The sequence below is a fragment of the Oryzias melastigma genome, linkage group LG10 (genome assembly GCF_002922805.2).
Source record: "Oryzias melastigma strain HK-1 linkage group LG10, ASM292280v2, whole genome shotgun sequence".
Classification (NCBI taxonomy): domain Eukaryota; kingdom Metazoa; phylum Chordata; class Actinopteri; order Beloniformes; family Adrianichthyidae; genus Oryzias; species Oryzias melastigma.
The window spans coordinates 15,079,055-15,099,807 of record NC_050521.1 but is presented as its reverse complement, the minus strand read 5'-3'; the positions used below and the strand labels follow the sequence as shown (position 1 = coordinate 15,099,807).

Here is a 20,753-nt window from a genome sequence, read left to right as displayed (position 1 = left end):
CGATTTGTTAGAATGAAAAACCTGCAATTCAAACATTTGCAGCCTTTACACTGGAGTAACTGTTGTGATAAGGCAGTTGGACGTGTTGAAACAGCTCAGGGTTGTTGGATCCTATTTGCTTTGAGATTCATACTAGAGTCCAAATCCAATTCATGCAATGGTTGACTTACTTTGAATGTTAAGGTCCGTTGAAGCTGTGTTTCTGTATTAGCATTTGTTGCTAAGCTAACAGAGTACTTTGCAGTGTCTTAATATTAGGTCTGCAAAAAACGATGATTTTAATAGTGGACTAATCACTGATTATTTTTTACAATTAGTCGGCTAATCAGGTCATGTGTAAACTGAATGTAAAACACACGTCTTAACCATCATTAGCTTAAAATAAAGACAATTAAGATGATAGTTTATTAAACATTTAAAGAATCATGCAGCTTCTCTCCTTCATTAGTTTCTGGTATTAATGCAAGATTAAATCAAATGAGATCGACATCTGAAATGAAGGTGTTATTATGGTACCAGAACTATTCTATAACGTCCCGTGACATCACCACTCACCCAGATTCACAGGTGCGTCAAAAACAATGGCAAAGGCGGCATAAGAAAACATGAACCATAGCTTTAAGATCAAATAAAAGTAATAATAGCAAGAAACAAATGACTAATTAACTATTATCAATTAATTGTGGCAGTCCTACTTAATACAATGACAAAAATGACAATAAAACCGATTTTTTATTGATTTTGCTAATATTTATCATGGCAATAAGGCTGTTTGTGCTAAATTTCAATTTTGTGTATTTGTACCTTTAAATTGATTCTGAAATGTGATCTTATTGAGATTCACTACGATCATTTTTTGATTTATTGTAAAAGCATTCCAATTATTTGGCTGTTTTTAGCCAATGAAAAAAGGAATGGAGTGGAGCAGGGAGCCACATCACTGCTACAATTTTCCAAAAGGATTTTTTTGTCTGCTCCTGACTCACTCCGATTTCAACAAAGAAAATGCTCCGAAAATAAATTTTATTTTTAATTTTCTTTACATATGTCCTCCAACTTGAGTAAAATGTTGCAATAAAATGCTAAAAACACAATTTACATTATAGTGGGTCCTTAAAGATCCCGCCTATCCCTGCATTTTCCAGCTGACAGTGCGGCCGGGAGCTGCACTTTCAGTATCTCTCACTGGTATCACCTCAGTCTCGTCCGGAGAAAGTGGAGGACTTCCATGAAATGCTCCTCTTTCTTGGGCATGTGTGATCCTGCCCAAGTTGAATAACTGACTGTGTTGCTAGAGACAGGGAGACATTGTTTTGAGGGAGAATGAGCAGTGAGAAGGGTGAGGCTGTTTGTCTCAGGGAAATGAGACATGGAAAGGGGGGATTTGGATCCTGCTGAGGAGAGAGGATGAAGAGCAGTGAGTGGAAAAGGTTTGCTGATCAGCTCGATGTGTTGTGAGCGTAGGGACTGAAGATAAAATAGATGATGAGGACAGCATCCACTGTGAAGTATTGATTGAGAAACGAGGAAGACATTAGCTTCAGGAAACCTTTTTATTGCGGAGTCATAATTTCCCATCTGCTAAAACAACAAAAATGATTACAGGGACTATAAAATCCATCAGGTATCTTCTAAACTGCTTGACTTTATTTATGCCACAGTCTTTCTTTTTTGCCAACAACCAACACTTTTGTTCTCGTCTCCTGCAGCTTCGTTCTCTCCCTTCTTTTACTTTGGCCCTTTCACCTCTTTAAAACTCTTCCCCCTTTTTCCTCCCCCTCAGTATCCCGTCCTTTCTCTCCTTTCTTTGGCTCAACCCAGTTTTCTTTTCTGTACTCCTGCCCCTTTTCTCAGCCCCTTCGTAGTCTCCTCCTCCTCCTCTCCACTGCAACCCCCATACAACCCTCCTGTATGCTCCACTCTTCTTCTTCTTCGTGCCTCTGTTGGCAGAGTGGCAAAAGGAGGTGTTTGGAGGCTGAGCTTGCTGCATTAGCCCCATGCATAATTCATGTGCCCTGCAGTCTGTGTGGGTCTTGGGTCTTATTCTGGCTTTTCTAGTGGGACACATGGGCACCATAAAAGAGCTCTCCGAGTTGGACCGTGATGGAGGAGCTGCACAGATGGGATTTTCCTTTTCTTGATATGTGCTCCCCTTTGCAGCTTGGAGGAGTTGACATTCAACTGCAGCGGGAGGTGATTTCCTCATATGATGACTGAAATGTTTCCCCCTGTAACATTTCTACTAATCCTAGTATTCCCCAAGTCTTGTTTAAAAGTCTTGTTTTCCTGTTTTGAATCAGCTGTGATTGTCCCAAAATGTAGGATTTACAGCTTGCACTTTTTGCTTTTACGGTCACCTCGTGAGAACTCCCGGCTAAACTGGGCTGTATGAAATTTTTATTTCAACAAGCGGAGGGAGATGAAATGCCTCGCCTTCTCAGCGCCATGGGCTTTGAGAGGAGGCAAAATAGTGGAGGGAGAGGGAGCAAGCCTCTGGGACTGGAGGAGGGGCCTCAGAAAACCACAGCCACATAGCTGCTTTGGGTTCACATCTGCTTGGTCTGACACACTGATGGTGTCGCACTCATAATGTCAATCGGAGTTCGCTAAATTCAAGTGAAAACCGGTGGATGCAGCTGGATAAGACGTGGCCTGATTCTAATTATAGGTCATGGACAGGGGCTCTGTTTATCGGTTTTGACAGGCCTCCTGAAAGCTTTGTTCTGCTCTGTACAGGTGGCTGCAACAGACTGGAATTGAGCCCTGATGATCACAAGGACCTCTCTCTTCCATTTTTCTGCCAATCCTGGAGGGGCTACAGAGCTGATGTCTCAGAGGACAAGAGGGCGTCCTTTTTTTGGAGTCTTAAAGAGACAAGCTAGATCTCGGTGAGTGACTCCCACATTTTTCAACCAAAGCATTCGAGTCTCTTAACTGTGGGTTTGATTTCAGTTTGCAGGGATGTGGCACACATGATCATTTTAGATAATTGGATAATTTCCAGGGTTCTATAACAGCAGGCATGCAATTGTCATTCCAGCTTAACAAGCTGCTTTAAAATAGATTGAAAAAGTGATGAAAAAGTCTTTAAAAAGCCCCTTTCTGAAAAGCAAAGGGTGTGCATGTCTATAAGCAATGGTCGGCCACTGCTCCCTCAGGAGACTGTCATCGGAGACGACTACCTGACTCTGCAAGGACACTGGAGGTTACAGAGCAGAGAAGAGAAAATGAAAGACAGACCTCATCCCTGCTTCCAAGGAGACTTTAAGCTCAGCGTGATCTTTATAAATTTGCAATAGCAGCCAGAAGATGTTGTGAAGTCCCACTTTAATCATCTTTTTCATCAATTATAAAAGCATTCCCCGTGGTTTTTTAATGCAGTTTTTAGCCAAAATCATAGAACTTGTGACATTTTCTATGACATAATTTCTGAGGGGCAGCAGTAGTTCATCTGAAATGTCCCTCTGAGTTGTGGGTAGGACTATTGTCGCGGAGTAAGCCCGCCTCCACTTCCCATCATCCATCTGTTTACATGTTCTCCCACTAGCTCACAGCCCCTTATAACCCCAACATAACATTACGGGTAAAAACAAAAATGGTGAGCAATATTGGAGCTATCCAGCCATACAGTTTTGAACCAGATGAAAACTCGGATTGGAGCCGAGTGGAGCTTGTGGCCCGCCAATTATAGCATCTGCATCACAACTACAAGCTTTTTCAAACTGCCTTTTTTCATTTTGCTCATGATTCACAATGATTTGAATAAATAAATACTCAGGAATGCAGTTCCATCATCAGAAAAATGCCACAGGAACATGTTAAAGAACCGAAAACATGATTTTCATTGGAGTGGATCTTCAAACGTCACGATTTGTTTTTCTGGATGATCGAAGGAGGTCTAAACAATTCCAATCAGTTCCTCAAAGCCAGCTGCCAGCTGCCTGGCTTCACTCAGGCTTCTTCATGCACTTCAATCTGCAACAATCCGGATAAGCTGGAGGTGCTAAAGCGACACAGTGACCACTTCAGAGCCATGCACTATGATGGCTTCTAATCCTCTTAGGGACAGAGCTGTACTGGATGTGTTCTTACCACTGAGGGAAACTAGTTAGAGATGAAAACTCACAGCTCATGTTTAAATGCACCTTAAGTCATAGCAGCTTTGTTTGACATCTTCTGGTGATTACATTTCTCTGTGTATTGTTTCTACCTAACCCAGAAATTGAATCCATGTTGGATCATTGGACTCAAATGACTCAGCTTTCTTCATTTACAGGAATAAGCCTTTCTTTCCCCGCCGAATCCTTTGAACAAATGTGGCTAGTGGCCAGAAAACTGTTTTGCTTCTTTGAGTGTGTTTAAAAATGTCTTGGCTTGCACAAATTGGCTCCATATTACAGGATGCTGATCAAACAAAGCTCTTGGTCAGGTTTTCTTTCGAATCTCTTAGGTTACAGGGGCACATCTATCATCGTTAGCCTCTTTGATTGCGTCTGGGTCATGAGCAGGAGATGCCGAATATATCCGTACGGTTGCGAAATAACTCCTGCTGAAAAAAATAAATAGAAATAGAAAAAAAACTGTTAGAATTTGCATGAAAACATTTTCAGTTATTTTTGCACATTTGTGATGTTAGAGCTTATTTTTGTCAAGTAAATCTCAGCCTTTTAAGGATTTAAAACTAGTAAAAAGGTGGAAGTGTTTCAGTTTGTCCTTAGTCTGCACAGCGTCTGCCTCTCCGAGCGCTCCGGCGTTCACGATGTTCCCCTGCTCACCTTTTCAAAGGGCAAGCTAAGCAGAAAATGCACAGCTGCGAGGTTGTGCTGAATGCGTGGCATACTCATGCTGAACTATTTGTGAATCCTTTTTTTGTGTGGTGGAGCAGTTGTTGTTGTTATTGAGGGTCCAGTCGCTTGCTGACTAAACCCCGCCCCTGTCCTTTCAGCCTTTTCTTGTTTTTAAGTTTAGAAAATCTAATTATTCACCACATTTCAGTGCTGTATGTGAAAACAGAGCTTACACTAATTTTGCAGTCCAAAAACAAACTCAAAGCAGTTCCAAATTTACATGGTTTATTTCATCCACCTCCTACGCCTGCTCTGCTTCCCTGCTGAAAAATGTGTCACTCACATCTACGTCTCTTTTTGTGAAATCAGATAAATGGAGGAGAAGGAGCGATGCAGGAGCAGGTCTCCTGCTCGGAGGGCCAGTCGAGTCCAGCAGGTGGTGGGAACCATAATACGACGCACCCGAGAGTCCCTAAGCAGGTAAGACAACGAGAGGAGAAGAATGTGGGGGAACGCATAAAACAGTGGGAGGCCGTCCATGTGAGCACTCTGTGGACGTGAGCAGAAATTCTGGCAGCTTGTGCGTAACTGCTGGTCACCGGAGACGAGGAATTAAACAAAAAAAAAAAAAGAAAAACTGCTTTTACGCAATAAAACAGCTTGATTTACTTCAAATTGCATTGCCAGATTCTTCTGTGATTAGAAAATGTCTGTAGCTGTTTGGTTCTTTTTTTTTTTAGGTCCTCTGAGGAAACATAACACACAACTGCGTACATATTTAAGCTGTCCAACTCATGCTCAAACATCTCCCGCAGTCAACCACAAATATGTGTTTGAAAAGTGCCCGTCCTCTCGCTGTCCACAAAGTGGTTTTTCTTCCCCAACAATGGACTCGTAGCAAACAAGCTCAGTAAACTTTAGTTTCTTTATCCAGAAAACAAGAATGTAATAAAAAATGGCACGTTTGTTGCATAGTTGTATTCCTTCTTTAAGAATTTAAAAACCGAGTCTGTTTGGTGTTGTTTAAAAATATTACATTTTACAGTGTTGATAATTGTAGCTCTCTAACTTCCTATAATTTCCTTTTGTAAACTGGGAATTACTCTGGACAATTTTTTAAAGAAAACTTTATAGGATCTACGTCGACTGCAGCATGGAAAAAAAACGGTGCAAAAATATCACTTAGAGTTATTTAATATCTAACTGCAAAAATTTGCATCCGTTAACAAAGAAATAAGACTGTTTTTCAACATCACATTTAAAAAAAACTTCAGTAGGTGTTATTTTAAATTGTCAAGAAAGTAAAAAATTATTTAGTTGCCCCTTGATGTGTCAAAAAACGTTATTTTAAAGTCCCCTTCCAATCATATTTTGATCTTTTTTTTTGGGACATAGTTTCTGCAGAATAGTTGTAATTCATAAGAAAGTGTTGGTGTGGAGTGAGCCTACCTCCACATCCCATCATCTGTCGGTTCACATGTTTTCCCGGAAGTTTACAGTCCCTCACAACCCCAACCTAACATTACACGACTACAAGCTTTTTCCTACTGCGTTTTCTGTCTGCTCCTCTCCTGATGGGCCATATGCACGACCTACTTCCACATTCGATACATGACCGCTCACTCATTTCTGGTTGGGGCAGTGGGCTTTTGTTTATATGGAAATAGTGGAGAATTTGGAGATTAAAAGATGTCTTAGAACTACCAAGAGTAACTAAACGATGTTAGGCGCATTGTTTGTCTTTCCAGCAAAATACTTCAAAATAAAAATGCAAAGATGATTTAAATTGTATTTGTCATCGTACAAAGCAAACTTCGAATGTAACTTGCTATGGTGTCAAACAGCTCCGTGCATTGAGTCCATTCACAACGTTTTGGATAAAGAAAAACTCAGAAATGCAATTTTAGTTTTAATTTTCTATATATATGTCCTCCATCATGACAAAAATGTCACAAAAACATGTTAAAAACACCAAAAACACAATTTTCTGGAGTGTTTCTTTAATGAACTGAGCAGTTTTTCACTCAAATAACTTGGTTGTTTACCTTCCTCAGAGAGCGGCTGCTAGGCGATGGGAGGTCACAGCGTTCCAACAGTCTATCCAATCAAAACTTCCAGGCCAAGTTGACGCTCCAGATCACAAAAGACCCAGTCCTGGACAGAAGCACTGGTCATGGCTTCACGCTCACCAGAAGGGAACCCCTGCTGGTCAGGGATATCGCTGCAGGTATGTGGAGTGTGTTCTGGGTTGTTGTGCCTCTTTTCTCTAAATGGCCACCAGCTTTTGCTAATGTAAAACTGCCTGCAGCAGGTTGAAGTTACACATTTTGATTTTGCCTCGCTCAATCTCACACAATCACAATTGTTCTCTCCTGGCACTTATTCAGCAAAGCATTGTGCCAGAGAGGCCACAGAAACAACAAAGCCACCTGCTCACCCGCTCTAAATTCAATCACATTTCATTAAGGCACCTTTGATGGAGGAAACTGGCCAAGAGTGACAGATACATGCTGATTCATTACTTCTCTGTGCGTGCTGTGAAATAAGCCGATAAAAGCCCTAAGGAGAGTCCTGCCCTGCTGCCCCCACTGTAGTCCCTATCTGCTGCCAGAGAAGGAGTGACAGTGAGAAAGTGAAAAGGAAGTGATAACAGAGGATAACATCAAAGTGGAGGGGGGGATCAGGAGGGAATACACAACCACTGAAGTGGTTTGACTTTGAAAATGTGTAGGCAAGGAACAAAGAAAGAAGGGAGGTTGACGAAAATTGTTAATTTAAAAAAAAAAAAAAAACAACTTGACAAAGCACTAAAATGAAAATAAACCAGCAGAGTTGTGGCAAAAGCTTGAACAGAAATGCCAGTCTCTGTGTAAAAGCTCACACACCGCACAGCATGCCATCAGTGACTCAAAAATCAGGCCGACTGGGTGTGTGAAAACGTGTGCACGAGTGTAGTTGTTTCTCCTTCCATATGCCCAGTGTGCGTGTGGAGGCCACATTACGACGTAAGCTGAAACTCCCCTGCCTGACTGAGTCGTACCCTCTTGCCTGAAGACAAATGAGTATATATAGCCAAAAAAGGCAGAGCTGAACTGTTGGAAGAAATCCAGAGTAGCTGTAACCCCTCGTGTCCTAGAGAGCTCAACACTGTTGAGTCAGCCATGTTGAATGAGCATCAAAGTGGACACGTGTGAGATTCTGAATGTGTATAGTTGTGCTAATGAGGGTATAGATGTGTGCATTTATTTGTGAGTGTTGCTTTGTTTGGATGTGTGCAGCCAGAGTTTTTATTTAGATGCTGTTTGATTCTCTTGTGGGGATTTATCCACTTGTGTGTGTTTTTAGGGAGTCCTGCAGATGGGATACTCTATCCAGGTGACCAGGTGCTGCAGATCAACGATAAAGTGCTCGAGGACTTGAGTCCAGAGCAAGTGGAGAACATCATGAGGTGAGAGTGGTCTCTGTCTTGTTTTCTCATTAGTTTATTTTGACGAAACATCCTGGGAACAGGATGTCTGCTCCAGCTAGTGAGTAATAAGACTTTTATAGTGGGGAGCACTTGGCTTGTTGTATGTAGTGTGTTTGTGAGTTCTTTGGGTTATCCAAACATAGATGCAAATGACGGAGAAAAACATACCAGAAGACATGCAAGATTTGTGTCAATGTTTGTTTCTTTTTCCACTCAGGGACTTGGAGGATTGCATTAATGTGACTATCCTGCGGCACATGACAGTGAGTACAAAGAAACCTTTTAAAACTTGGCCTCAACACACACAAACTGGTCAAAAATCCATTACACAACCATTCATTAAAGCGTTGCCTGTTTGCAACCATGTGACCACACGTTTGCGACTCCTGACAGGGTTATTTGGCTGTCAAACTGTTCATTTTTTGTGAAGTGTCAATCAACTTTGTTTTGTTTTTTTGTTTTGGAAGGGGTTGGGTTTATTGCATTATTACACCGTTTTCAGTTTTAGATGTTTATCTAACATAATGTGTATGCTGCAGAATCCTAAATCGTCCATTATGTCGGCTGAGAAGAGAGCTCGTCTGAGAAATAATCCAGTTAAAGTGCGCTTTGCAGAAGAGATTGTGGTCAATGGGCACGCTCAGGTAAGAAAGCATTGCCTAAAACTGAAAAAAAAAACATTGTTGAATACCACATCTTTATGTTCCTTTAAATAATCTTTAGTCATCTTGCTCTAAACTCTTTTAACCAATTGGTTCCATTTTCTTCACCAGGGAAATTCTCTTCTCTTCCTGCCCAATGTGCTGAAGGTCTACCTGGAGAACGGGCAGACCAAAGCCTTCAAGTTTGATAATACCACTACTGTCAAGGTATGAGCGTTTGGTTTTGGAGCAAATGTGCTAAATAAGAAATGTTGGGAAATCTCAAAGTTAGTTCATTACAAAATGCATTTTCATTTGAATTGTGGTACCAGAAACCCATGACAATTAAAAATGCAATTATTTTCTGCATTTATATATTATTGCAAGATGAAGTATAATTTTTCACATTGAATTGTAAATTAAAAATTTCATTTTTAAATCGCAAGCCTGGATTGCACATTGAATTACATGTAAAATGATTTTTCAAATTGCATAATCAAATTGGAAAGGCAACTGTCAATTGAAAATCAAATATTACTTCGAATTACAGGGGGAAAAACTTACATAATATATAGAAGACAATCAAAATAGCACAATTTGTTGCACCCCCTTTAATTAGACCTTCTCACTCTTATGAGACAGTCTAATTAAAGATGAGACAGATGGAAAACATTTCAAACACAGAGAAGCCTTAGTAGCAAATTTTTAAAAATCATTTAGTGATTACAAAAAACAAATTATCATAATGCAATATTTTTCAGTTAAATGTGTCATAGATCTGGTTTGCACAAAAAATAGAAATATTCAAATTGAAATAGTGGTCTCATGGGGAAATTAATTAGGCCAGCAATCTACCATCAATGTTGAGTAAATGTCATTATTTTTTTCAAGAGAATTCTATCATTGTGTCTGATCAGACTGCCAGCTAAAGAGACATTTAGGACCGAATATCAGCACATTGGAAACAAACAAACAACAAAAACTGTTGGCTTTTCTCCATTTCAGGACATTGTTCTAACCCTGAAGGATAAACTGTCTATCCGAGCCATTGAATATTTTGCGTTGGTACTAGAGCAACAGTACAGTATTACCAAACTACTCCTACTTCACGAGGATGAGCTCATACATAAGGTGAGAATGCAGAGCTATTCATGCTTGTCTCATTATCACCCAGCCCTCTTGTTAAGATCTAATGCAAATGATTAAAACGACTCCACCTTTTGTTTTCCTCAGGTGGTGCAGAAAAAAGACTCCCACGACTACAGATGTCTGTTCAGAGTTTGTTTCATTCCCCGAGACCCCATGGACCTACTGCAAGACGACCCCTCAACCTTTGAGTATCTCTTTTTACAGGTTAGAGAACTTAAACTGTTACATTTTTTCCTTCTTATCATAAAGACTTCTATTTTCAGCCAAATTTATATTAGTTCAGTTCAAATAAATTGTCTCGAACTTCAAGAGTGCCCTTATAAATACAGTACTACAATGGAAGCTTGATCACGAGTAAAAAGATAAAAAAATTAAAAGAGTAAAAACTCAGTGGATGTTTGAAGTTTTCATGCATTTATGCTTTATCTCAGTTTTGGTTTAGCATAAACCCTTCTTATCTGATATGATTTCCCGCTTTGGTATCACCTTGTAAACCCCTTGATGCTCTACTGGGATAACAAACACGTGTCTTTTTTTAGCATGAGCTGCCTCTTTGATGACGCTCAGAAATCTTTGCAGTACAAAAACATGCAAAGTCATTCACAGTCTGTGCATAGTTTCACATAAAAGTAAAGGAGTGTCACCATCGTCAGGTTGATCTACAGTTCTTGTGTTTTGCTTTTTCTGGCAGCTTGGAGTTTCTATTGCTTAGATGTACTCACAACTAAGATTTTTTTTCTATTCAGGTATCATCTTATGAAAAATGTAGTTACTTAAAAATTTACTTTGAAGTGTGTGTATATTTCATGCCTTAGAAAGTCATTACAACTGTGCATTACAATTTTATGCTTGCAGAGCGTTGGAGATGTGCTACAGGAGCGTTTTATAGAAGAGATGATGTGCGGCATGGCTCTCCGTCTGGCTGCCCTGCACATGCACGAGAGACTAGATAGTTGTGGCCAGACGAGGATGTCCATCAAGAGTATTACGTGAGTTTTATGCGTGTGTCTGGGTAATTTTTCTGTGAGACTTTTGGAGATATGTCTAAGCAACATCCTCTTCCTCTTTTGTTTGTGTGACTTTATACCTTTTGGGGGTAAAACGCAGTCTCAATGGTATGACTGTGAAATCAAATGAGACAAAAAACAAAAACACAGCCCCCTATGATGCAATGTTAAACCTTTAGAATACGTTAAGTGTACTTGTTTGTGCAGGAGATTGGGCAGTCATTTAAAATATGGATGTCTCATTGCTGTTTAGTAACACCTAGTGGCAGTTGTGGAACATGTCCACCCCATACATTTTAAATGAAGCATTTTTTGCTAACACAGCAAAAATACTTCAGATTTTTTTTTTAAAAACAGCTTGGCATTTTTGAATAAATAAAATTTCTTAGGCATAAATCTAAAAAAAGTAAGAAGAATGTATGCCTCTAAAATGTATTCACATTCCGTGACACACTATATGGTAAATCTTTGTAACAAAGCAAATACCACAGAAGATTATACTGTAAAAACAGGGCATGTATTAGTCACAATGAGCATGATATAAAGTGTGTTTTTCTGTGGAGTGAAAATGTGTTTCTCATAAAAACAAATATTAGCAATATCAAGCTAATGTGCTAAAAGCACTTATTTGGCCATTTTAATAAAATAGGCTGAAGCGTCTTTAAGCAGTGGTTTGTACTTTTTTTCTGTTAATAAGTTTTGTTTTGTTCGTTTCCTTCTACAATTTCTTGAGTTTTCTAAGTCTTTTTGAAGATTTGTTACTTTTATCAGACAAGTGGAACAAGACATTGTAGTTTAGGTCTAGCACCCACCTTGGCTCGATTTTTGATCATCTTCTTTACAGGAAAGAGTTTGGCATGGAAAGCTTCGTCTGCCCTACACTGCTGAGCAATTTAAAGAGGAAGGACCTAAGGATAGCCCTCAGCTACCACCTCAAAAAGATCCAGTCCCTGTTGGAGCCACGCCAGAAGGTACATGCTGATTGACTGGAGCCAAGCTTGTAAAAGTTTAGAGAGACAAATAGTGTCAGTTCAGTCCTGGCTTTGGGGGGTGATTTTTATCTAAAGCTGACTGCTAATCTCTCTGTGGTTTAATGTGGCTAAATGACAGCAGGTTGGCAAAAATAAAACTGTGGGTGGGGGTGTAATTAAAAAGAGGGAAAGCTAATCCCGGGCTTATTTGCTTACACTGCTTTGGGTATTTGAATATCACATCCTTTTTGCTGTGAGTGCTTCCCACTTATAAATGATTTTATATTTTAGATAATATCAGCAACGCAGGCTCGGTTGGCCTACATCACTCAGCTTGGAGAGCTCATTTCATACGGGGGACGATCTTATTCCGCTACAATGATGGTAAGGTTTGAAGCTTTTGTAAAAACCTTGTGCATCAATTTACTAAAACATACAACATGTACTAACTAAGGCTTAAAGACCCACTCCAATGAATATAGTGGAGTTCTGAGTATTTCTTTAATCATTTCGTGGTGAATCAGGAGCAGACAAAGAAATGGTGATGGAAAATGCTTAGTAGTGTGATATAGAACCTATAACCCATTACTGATGTGCTCCATCCTGATGCGTCCACTTGTAGACCTCTAGATCCATGTATGTCTTCGTTTTCCTCGTCTGAGCTAGCATCTGGGTCAAAACTGTACAGCTGGATAGCTCCTAAGATTGTTTGCATTGTTGATGTTAGCTTGGGGTTGTGAGGAGCTGCAAGCTAGCGGGAGAACATGTAAACAAAGAGATAAGAAGAAATAGGTGCTATGACCTAGAAGACAACACGAATTTTGTGATTTCGCCCCCAAAATGCCAAAACTATTATTAAAAGACCACTGAAAATGCTTTGAAAATAGATTAAAAGATGATTGTAGTGGAGCTTTAATGATAAACATGCCATTCTTTCATCCTCAGCTTCAAGATAAGGAGGTGTCAGTCAACTTGCTTGTGGGAGCCAAGTACGGAATGAGTCAAGTCATCAACCACAAACTCAACGTGATCTCGACCCTGGTTGAGTTCAGCAACATCAGCCGGGTGGAGCTTCTCTCTGAATCGGAAAAAGTCAGCCTGCTGCGCATATCTCTACATGATATGAAGGTATGAAAAATGTAGCAACAACTTGTTGTTATACTTAATGTAAATGTAGGTCACAATTCATCCTCCAATAAACAAAAAGATGAATCCATAGAGACTTAGTGGTTGCAAATGAATAAGAAATTATTGACTCAAAAGTAAATATCTCTCCCTTTCTCTCACTCCATCGCTTTTCCCTCTCTTGCCTTTTGGCTTTACCACTACTGCTCTACCTTATGTTCTGGTTGCCCCCCTTTTCTCAGCCTTTTGCCTTACTGATGGACTCTCTAGCAGCCAAAGACTTAGGGTGTCTGCTGGGAGGCTACTGCAAACTTCTGGTGGATCCAAGTGTTAATGTCTTCCGTCTGGGGCGCCCGAAAGTGAGGGTGCACCGGATTCCTGCTGAAGAAGGTGTGTGTGGGAGGTTCACCGTAGTAGGAGGCGTGTGCTATGAGTCCCTATCAAGTGAGCAAAAACAGTTTCACTTAAAACAAATACTTTCTGGCCTTGGCCTTTTCACTGCCATTTTTCATATCACATGTAGATATGTGACATGAGCCAGTAAGGGTACGGATAGAAGAAAAAAGGACACCGAATTATAATTTATGACATATGTCTAAAACCAATGCACTGACAAATTCTCTGCTGTTCTTGTGTGGTGTTTGTGGATTAGGTTACGTGTCTCGCCTCTGCAGCGATTCAGATGACTCCACAGATGAGGATGACCCGATGGATTCTCAGAATTACAAAATTCCGGACCCAGCAAGTCAAGACTGGGAGGAGAGGAGGAGGGAAGAGGAGGAAAAGCGGAGAGAAGAAGATAGGAAAGAGAGAGAAGAATACAAAGGCAACCAGGAAGTTAAGATAATGGTGACAGCGGAAAGTAAGGAAAATGAGAGTGAAGAAGAAGGAGGAGCAACTGGAAGTGCCCTGTGTAAAGTCAGTAATACAGATGAGGAGATGAGGCTGGAGACCAGCTGGTACCACACTGACCCCCGCGTCACCAGCAGCTTTTCTAGTTTATCCAGTGGTTCCTTAAGTGCAGCTCTGGATGAAAGCATTGCTACAGCCAGACACACAGGGGATGATCATCTGAGCCTGAACGTTCATCACCCCTACCTCCTGGAGCCAAAGCGCCATCAAGGGCCCATGCGTCCCACCAACCTGAATTACCACAACAATGACAATTCTTTCCTCTGCTTTACCGAACTCTCCAAAGCTGATTCTTTGTCTAGCCCAACTGGAATTACAAGCGATGATGATATTGATGAGGATGAGGAAGAGGATGAGGAGAGGGAGATGGAAAGAGTCGAAGTGCTCAGACGCATTTCCAAGATTCCTAGTTCAAGAGATTTAAGAATGATTGATACCACACCTTTTGTAAGATCATCTATTAAAAAAACGAAAAGGACACCTCCCAAAGTCCCGGTAAGGACAAGTTCAATTCCTGGAAACAAATCATGTCAAGCCGAGGGATTCATGACCAAGGATGATGAGGGGCTTTTTCTGACTCCTTCACCCAACCCTAAGTCTGCGCTTTTGCTAAGAGACAATGTCTCCGATTCGGAGGATGAGTTCTTCGATGCTCAGGAGAGATTTACACCAACAGTTCCTGATCTATCAGGTTTGCTGTCATTTTGTTTGATATAATCATTTAACATCATGTGTTATGTGTTAAACTGCCATCTGTTATATAGGAAAACTATTTGTTGTGATAAAATGTTTGGTAGATTTTTAATCAATTAACCCAAAATCTTTCTCTTTCTTTTGATTATTTTTGTACTCATAGATGCTGAGTTGGCTGACAGGCAAAATGCTAATCGGTTGAGTGGAACCTGGAATGGCCTTTCTTCTGTCCAAGAGAAAGAATCATTATCCCCACTTGCCAAAGGCGACCATTCCTGTAAAATCAAGAAGAGTTCAGAGGCAGTAATAGTCCCCACAAATAAAATCAACCAGCAGCCCAGTCCTTCAAAAACACTACAGAAATCTGATGTCAAAGTCAAACCACCTCTTGCTCCAAAGCCCCAGCTGCCTCCTAAACCCCAAATGGTTCCATCCAAGTTGCCCCAGCATGGACGATCATATTCCCAGTGTAATGGGGATGCCTCTGGACATCTGTCTGCTGAGCCTGTGGAAATGGAACCAGAAACCATGGAATTCAAATCTGTCACAACAAGTGGGTTGCCTTTGTCAGGATCTGTGATCACCGCAGTGCGTTGTAGCAAGCAACCAGTATCAGTCACAACGTCACAAACTGAGAAAAACACCCAGAAAGAAAGCAGTTCGAATCACAGTAAGGATCTCATATATAAGAATGGATCTTTTTTTACTTCCAAAGAAAAGTCATGTGTTCCTGATGAAACAGAAACACTTAAATGTGAGAGGGTAAGCAATGGTCCTGAAAAGTTATTGAAAAAACTACAGAACCAATCCCAGTCCAGTTCTACTGTAAAACAAACTGGTCCCCCTCCGGTTCCTCCTAAACCCACGTCGCCCATCAGTCTACACCCATTGTCACTACCTGCCAGCTCTCCAGTCTCTCCAACTGATCCAGACAAAGGGGTTTTTAAGGATACAGTAAGTCCACCAAATGGAATACACCTTTGGAGTAGTCGCAATGGTAGCATTCAATCAGGTCCGAGGAGGGTGTCTCTGAGTCATGAGAGCCTATCACCCAAAACTTCAGATGCATCAATAACCATTACCACCTCCTTGACCACTTCAAATTCCAAAGGCATAGGTGGCCAAGAAAGCAAAGAACCTGGAAGATCTGGTTCTGGATCTGATTTAAGAACTAGCTCTTCAAGTCTGGGAGGAAGATTACCAGCTTCAGCCCTGAGAGGAAAGATCCAGTCTCTGCCTTGGTACATGACACGCTCACAGGAAATTCTAGGGACTCTAGATTATCCTTCCACAAGTTCCATCAATGGGGACACATCTGGCTTTGGCTCTGGTTTATCTGTAGCAAGTGGTTTATCAGATTTAAACAAGACCCCTGTCAAAGACAAAGAAACTGCTTCCTTAAAGTCAGAATACAAAGGGAGCATTTTGGATGACGGAGCCGAGGTTGTCATTGCAACTATCAAAGAAGCCCAAGAAGTGGCTTACCATATGAATAAGACTAATAGGTCGAACGGATCAAAGCCCAATCTTAGCTTTAGAGAAAATTGTGCAGATAGCTGCAGCATCTCATCAGAACAACCTCAGTCATGGTGTAATTCAGCTTTGGGCTTGGGAGGTGTGTCTAGCATGGACATTGGCGGGGACTCTCCAACCTCATCGGCAGCAGACACCACTCCTCCACAGCAACACCGTGATGCCTGTGGCTGTCGCACCGTTTACACAAATTGCTTCAGTGTTGACTCTGAAGATGGTGTTAGCTTTGATGAAGAGCTCACTGTTTATGAATTCTCCCGACGCATACATACCAAACCCGTCCAACCTATACCTGCCCCTTCTCCAACGGTACCTTCTCCAAAACCTAACATTTTGTCATTGCTGAAGGACAACCCCCGTCCCTTGTCTACTTTTTCCACTGCCTCTTCTGAGCTAAGCCCTCTGGTGTCATGTCCAGTTTCACCAACATCCTCGCTTGGTGGTCCCCTTCGTTCCCTCACCAAAAAGAACTATTCTGGGTTAAAGGGAGGCTTTGCTTCTCTACATCAAGACATAGAGCAGCTACTTCTGGTACTAGAGAGAGGAGCACCGGAGAATCCACATCAGCATTTAAAATCAGAGAGGACATTCTTAAAAGGAGGGCCGGACCTTAATCACAACGCAACTGAAGACAGTGCTATGCCTGTATCAAGTCTGTGTTGTACTGGGGAAAGATCTGCCATCATGACGGAGGCTGAGAGGAGTCTTCTCCAGGCAGAAGCTCGACGTCTGGCATCTGGATGTCAGCGGGCCACACGTGTCGGCTGGGCACCTGATGAGGCACTACGTTCATTATCCAATAGCTTTAGTGCCCTGGTTCAGCTGTCTGCAGCCTGCCTGCGAACAAATCCCTGTCCTGGTTGTGACTTCTGCCATAAAGCAAACTCAATGCACAGGGATGAGGACAGCAGTGGCCAGCAGGCTATGGACAAGATAAAAGAAATCGTGGGTCTGTATCAGGAGTTTGTCAGGGCTGTTGAGTCAGCTGGGACTGGTACCGGAGGCGGAAGTAGAAATGAGGGGCTCGGTGGGTCTGCACAGGCGCAAGGGGATGGCGATGGCGTGAAGCTGCTTGCCAAACGCTGTACTGTGCTCATCTCATCAGTATTCGCACTCACACAACTCTTTCGGACACAAACCCCAGACACCACAGAGACAGCAGGCCATGTACCTCTCAACTTTTGACCTGTGAACTTTTACCCACTAGTTGTTCCACTGACACTGGGGCTGTGACTAAAGGAAACAGCACAGAACAATGTGGTGTGTAACTCCTGTACTCTTGTACAGTAAGTGCCACACACACCACAGCATACCACGGGTTTCCGAAGAGGGATAATTTCATTGCTCTGACTGTCCCTGGCCGCATGTGGACTATGCATTTGTGAATAGGAATTTTATATTAATGTATAATTATTTTATGATACAATATCTGTATGTATGTAAGGATGGATTATCCACGTTCGTATTTATGTATTTATTATTAAACATTTTGCACCAGGATCTGTGATCTTCAGGTGTCTGGTGAAAAAAGAGAAAAGAAAAAAAAAACAATTTTACAGGTGTCACTGGAACTTTTACTTTCCCTTCTGTTTGGCACAGCTGCTTTTAGAGATTTTTTCACTCTCCAAGGTGTAATCTGTAAATGGTCATGTTCATGTTTTATAATCACAGTGTACTTTGTCACACTTGTGAATTAGAATAATTAATTGACTTGTTAGTTTTGTGCAGGTTTTGCACTTTTTTATGGACTTGATTCTTTTATTCAGCATTACAGTCACAGATTTATTGGATACAAACATAGCATCATTACACAGCAGGGAGAGCACTTTTGACTGTTACAGATTGCACCTTTTTATGTGACACATAACCACGTGTAAGTGTTTTCTTCCCCATCTTAGTTGTCTAAACTGAGTTTGTGTAAATGCCCCATGGAATCCACTACCCAAATGTATGCAGTATTATACCATTATTATTGTTTTTATCCATTATACATTCAGTATTTTATTTTGGAAAGTGTGTAAGGCCCAGGTTGCCAAATAGGGGACATTTTTTTATGTAGTTGACGCGGCACAAGGGTGACTGTTAAACTGTCCAGATGTAGCAAGACCCAAAGTCCTTTAACACTGAGCCACAACCCTTCCTTGATATGGTCTCCTCTTTAAAGCACCATTGAACTGATACCACACAACCAGGTGAACAAACTTTTATCACTTTAGGGTCAGAACTGTAGATTTACATTTGTGTCCTAATTTAGTTTGTTACTATGCAACCCCCTTTCACTGTTAAAATGTCGAAAGCAGAAACAGCTATCTCAATAGAATGGATGTTTTTCCTTCTTTGAAATGTTGGCTTCTGTCTTTTGTCCAAAAAACTTTGTGCATTTTGGACAGCAAACTTTTTAAGAGTTGCATGCTGTTTGTCAACGTTGAGACTCCCCTCTTTCTGTGGCATGATGGTGATCGAAGGGATACATTGATCTTGTGGGCAGCTGATGCACAGTTTTTATTATTCAGCGCACAATTTTACCAGTGGGTGACTTGAAAAACTTGCTTTTGCTACATTTTAAACCATTACACTTAAAAAAATGTGAAATGTGGATCAACCCAAACAAAGGCCTCTTTGATATTTAGTGGGAACTATGGAGGTACTTTTTAATCAGTTAAAATAAAAACAGATGTTGATTTTTAGACATAAAATGGAAATGAAAAAGGCAGATGGGGATACTTCAGACCTCTTTGATATCGGAGAAATATCTATCATTGTACCACCATTATGTGAATCGTGCCATCATCAGGATTTAATAACTTTATATGCCAAGAAAATGTTTGTGTTTCAGCATTGAGCAGTCCTCTCCCTGTCTTCATGCAAAAAAGGTAATGTAACCAGGAATGTTTTGTTTTTGGAATAAACATCACTGTAACAGTGCTCGGTTTCCAGTGTGTTCAGATTTGCAGTTGCTGTGAATTGTGCATATGCCATATGTTTAACAAACACCACTCAGCAATGTTGAATGTAAACTTCAGCTGTTTAGAGGTCTGCAACTTCTGTCATCTGCAGCTCAGCTTCCATTATGGAGGATTACTGTGGGATTTTAATTTAAACTGTATTAATATTTTTTTTCAACTTCCACAAACATTTTCAGCATCTTTTCATCGTCATATGCTTATCCTTCTGTAACACTATTAAATAAATGAATAGTCAAACCAGGGGGCTACAACCTGAGGCTCCAGAGCCACATCTGATTTTTTATGCCTCCATTGTAGCTCTTTAGCTTTAAAGAAAAATGCTAATATATATATTTACATTTATTGAATTTGTCATTTATGTTTAGATTTTTAACATGTCAGATCACTGAGAAAAATAATGATAAAAGGTTTAGAGAAAGAAAATATTGTTTGACTTCCTTGCATTTTTAATCTGCTGAAGCAGGAAGATCTTATTTTTAACAGGCATATTTTATTTTGAAAGGAATTTGTGTTTGCCACTGTCAAAAGTAAAATAAGCTGAAGTTGTTATGAATAGAAAATGATAACATTCAATTATTGTAAATATTTAAAAGCTACTTTTTATAACTGAAAGGCCACAAGAACACAAAAATGTATTTTTCAAAACCATGAAGGGACTTTTAACAGGATTTTTTCACTAAGAAACTGGAACAAATAGCTCTATTAGCATTAAAGTTTCCAGACCCTCGCATCTACTCATATTAGCACAGATTCTAAAATGATCCAACTGAATAAAAATAGCCAAGACATTAATTATTTACTAAAAGAAGAGTGGTATATCAGCTTAAACCACGGGTGGACAAACTAGTCAGGGGGTTATATTAAACTATTTAATCTGGCCTCCCAAACTGAACTATTGTCTCTGTAATTTTACTGTGTCCCCATAGATGGTGCACTACAAATACATTGACCTTTATTTAGGTGCAGAGAGTTATTCTGCATTTGTGTGGTGTCATAAGATTTTTTGTTTTTCTTAAATTTGTATTTCCCCTGAGAGGCATCAACCCATTAGTTCAAATGGCACTAAAATTAAAAATAAAAGTCACAGTTTTGAAATAAAAACTCCAAAATGTTCTGTTTTAAAATGTGTGAATTTTCAATCATGCTTTTATGTAAATTCCATGTTATTTCTGTCTCTTATGAGGTGGATTGCCAAAACACTCGATGCATCTGTTCCTGGTCTGACCCTTAAGACAAATTTTAGAACCTTTTGTGGCCCACAAGTCAAAAAATGTCCATCCCTTTGCTCAAACCTTTATCTCTGTAACAGTTTTTTCCCCTTTTTCTATTATGGGTGAAAGTGAACAAACCTGCACAAATACATTTATGTTTATTTATGTGGGCTTTATTTTTAGACTCCAATGGATGGCTGAATAATATTATTTTTATGGGGGTTAAGCTGTAGTCAAGGAAAGTATTGCACAGTGGAGTAGGAAACCATAAATGTGAATGTTGGGGGTA

The 20,753-nt window shown here is 40.4% G+C and overlaps 1 protein-coding gene across 3 annotated transcripts in view; it reads left to right on the top strand.

The window, feature by feature from the left end:
• frmpd1b (FERM and PDZ domain containing 1b) overlaps window positions 1-19,212 on the top strand; it is a 23,450-nt gene extending 4,238 nt beyond the window's left edge. Inside the window, exons 1-17 of one of the 3 annotated variants that reach the window (XM_024283505.2) lie at window positions 1,188-2,193; window positions 2,737-2,888; window positions 5,157-5,267; window positions 6,842-7,014; window positions 8,133-8,235; window positions 8,474-8,519; window positions 8,796-8,900; window positions 9,030-9,125; window positions 9,903-10,028; window positions 10,131-10,250; window positions 10,902-11,035; window positions 11,898-12,024; window positions 12,316-12,408; window positions 12,970-13,152; window positions 13,392-13,593; window positions 13,802-14,752; window positions 14,918-19,212. In XM_024283505.2, the coding sequence (XP_024139273.1) occupies window positions 5,161-5,267; window positions 6,842-7,014; window positions 8,133-8,235; window positions 8,474-8,519; window positions 8,796-8,900; window positions 9,030-9,125; window positions 9,903-10,028; window positions 10,131-10,250; window positions 10,902-11,035; window positions 11,898-12,024; window positions 12,316-12,408; window positions 12,970-13,152; window positions 13,392-13,593; window positions 13,802-14,752; window positions 14,918-17,472 (5,121 nt within the window). In that variant the 5' untranslated portion in view covers window positions 1,188-2,193; window positions 2,737-2,888; window positions 5,157-5,160 and the 3' untranslated portion in view covers window positions 17,473-19,212. Of the gene's footprint in view, window positions 1-1,187; window positions 2,194-2,736; window positions 2,889-5,156; window positions 5,268-6,841; window positions 7,015-8,132; window positions 8,236-8,473; window positions 8,520-8,795; window positions 8,901-9,029; window positions 9,126-9,902; window positions 10,029-10,130; window positions 10,251-10,901; window positions 11,036-11,897; window positions 12,025-12,315; window positions 12,409-12,969; window positions 13,153-13,391; window positions 13,594-13,801; window positions 14,753-14,917 lie in introns of those variants that run through there. The other 2 variants (XM_024283506.2, XM_024283504.2) reach the window with 2 other exon arrangements.
• The last annotated feature ends 1,541 nt before the right edge of the window (window positions 19,213-20,753 follow it).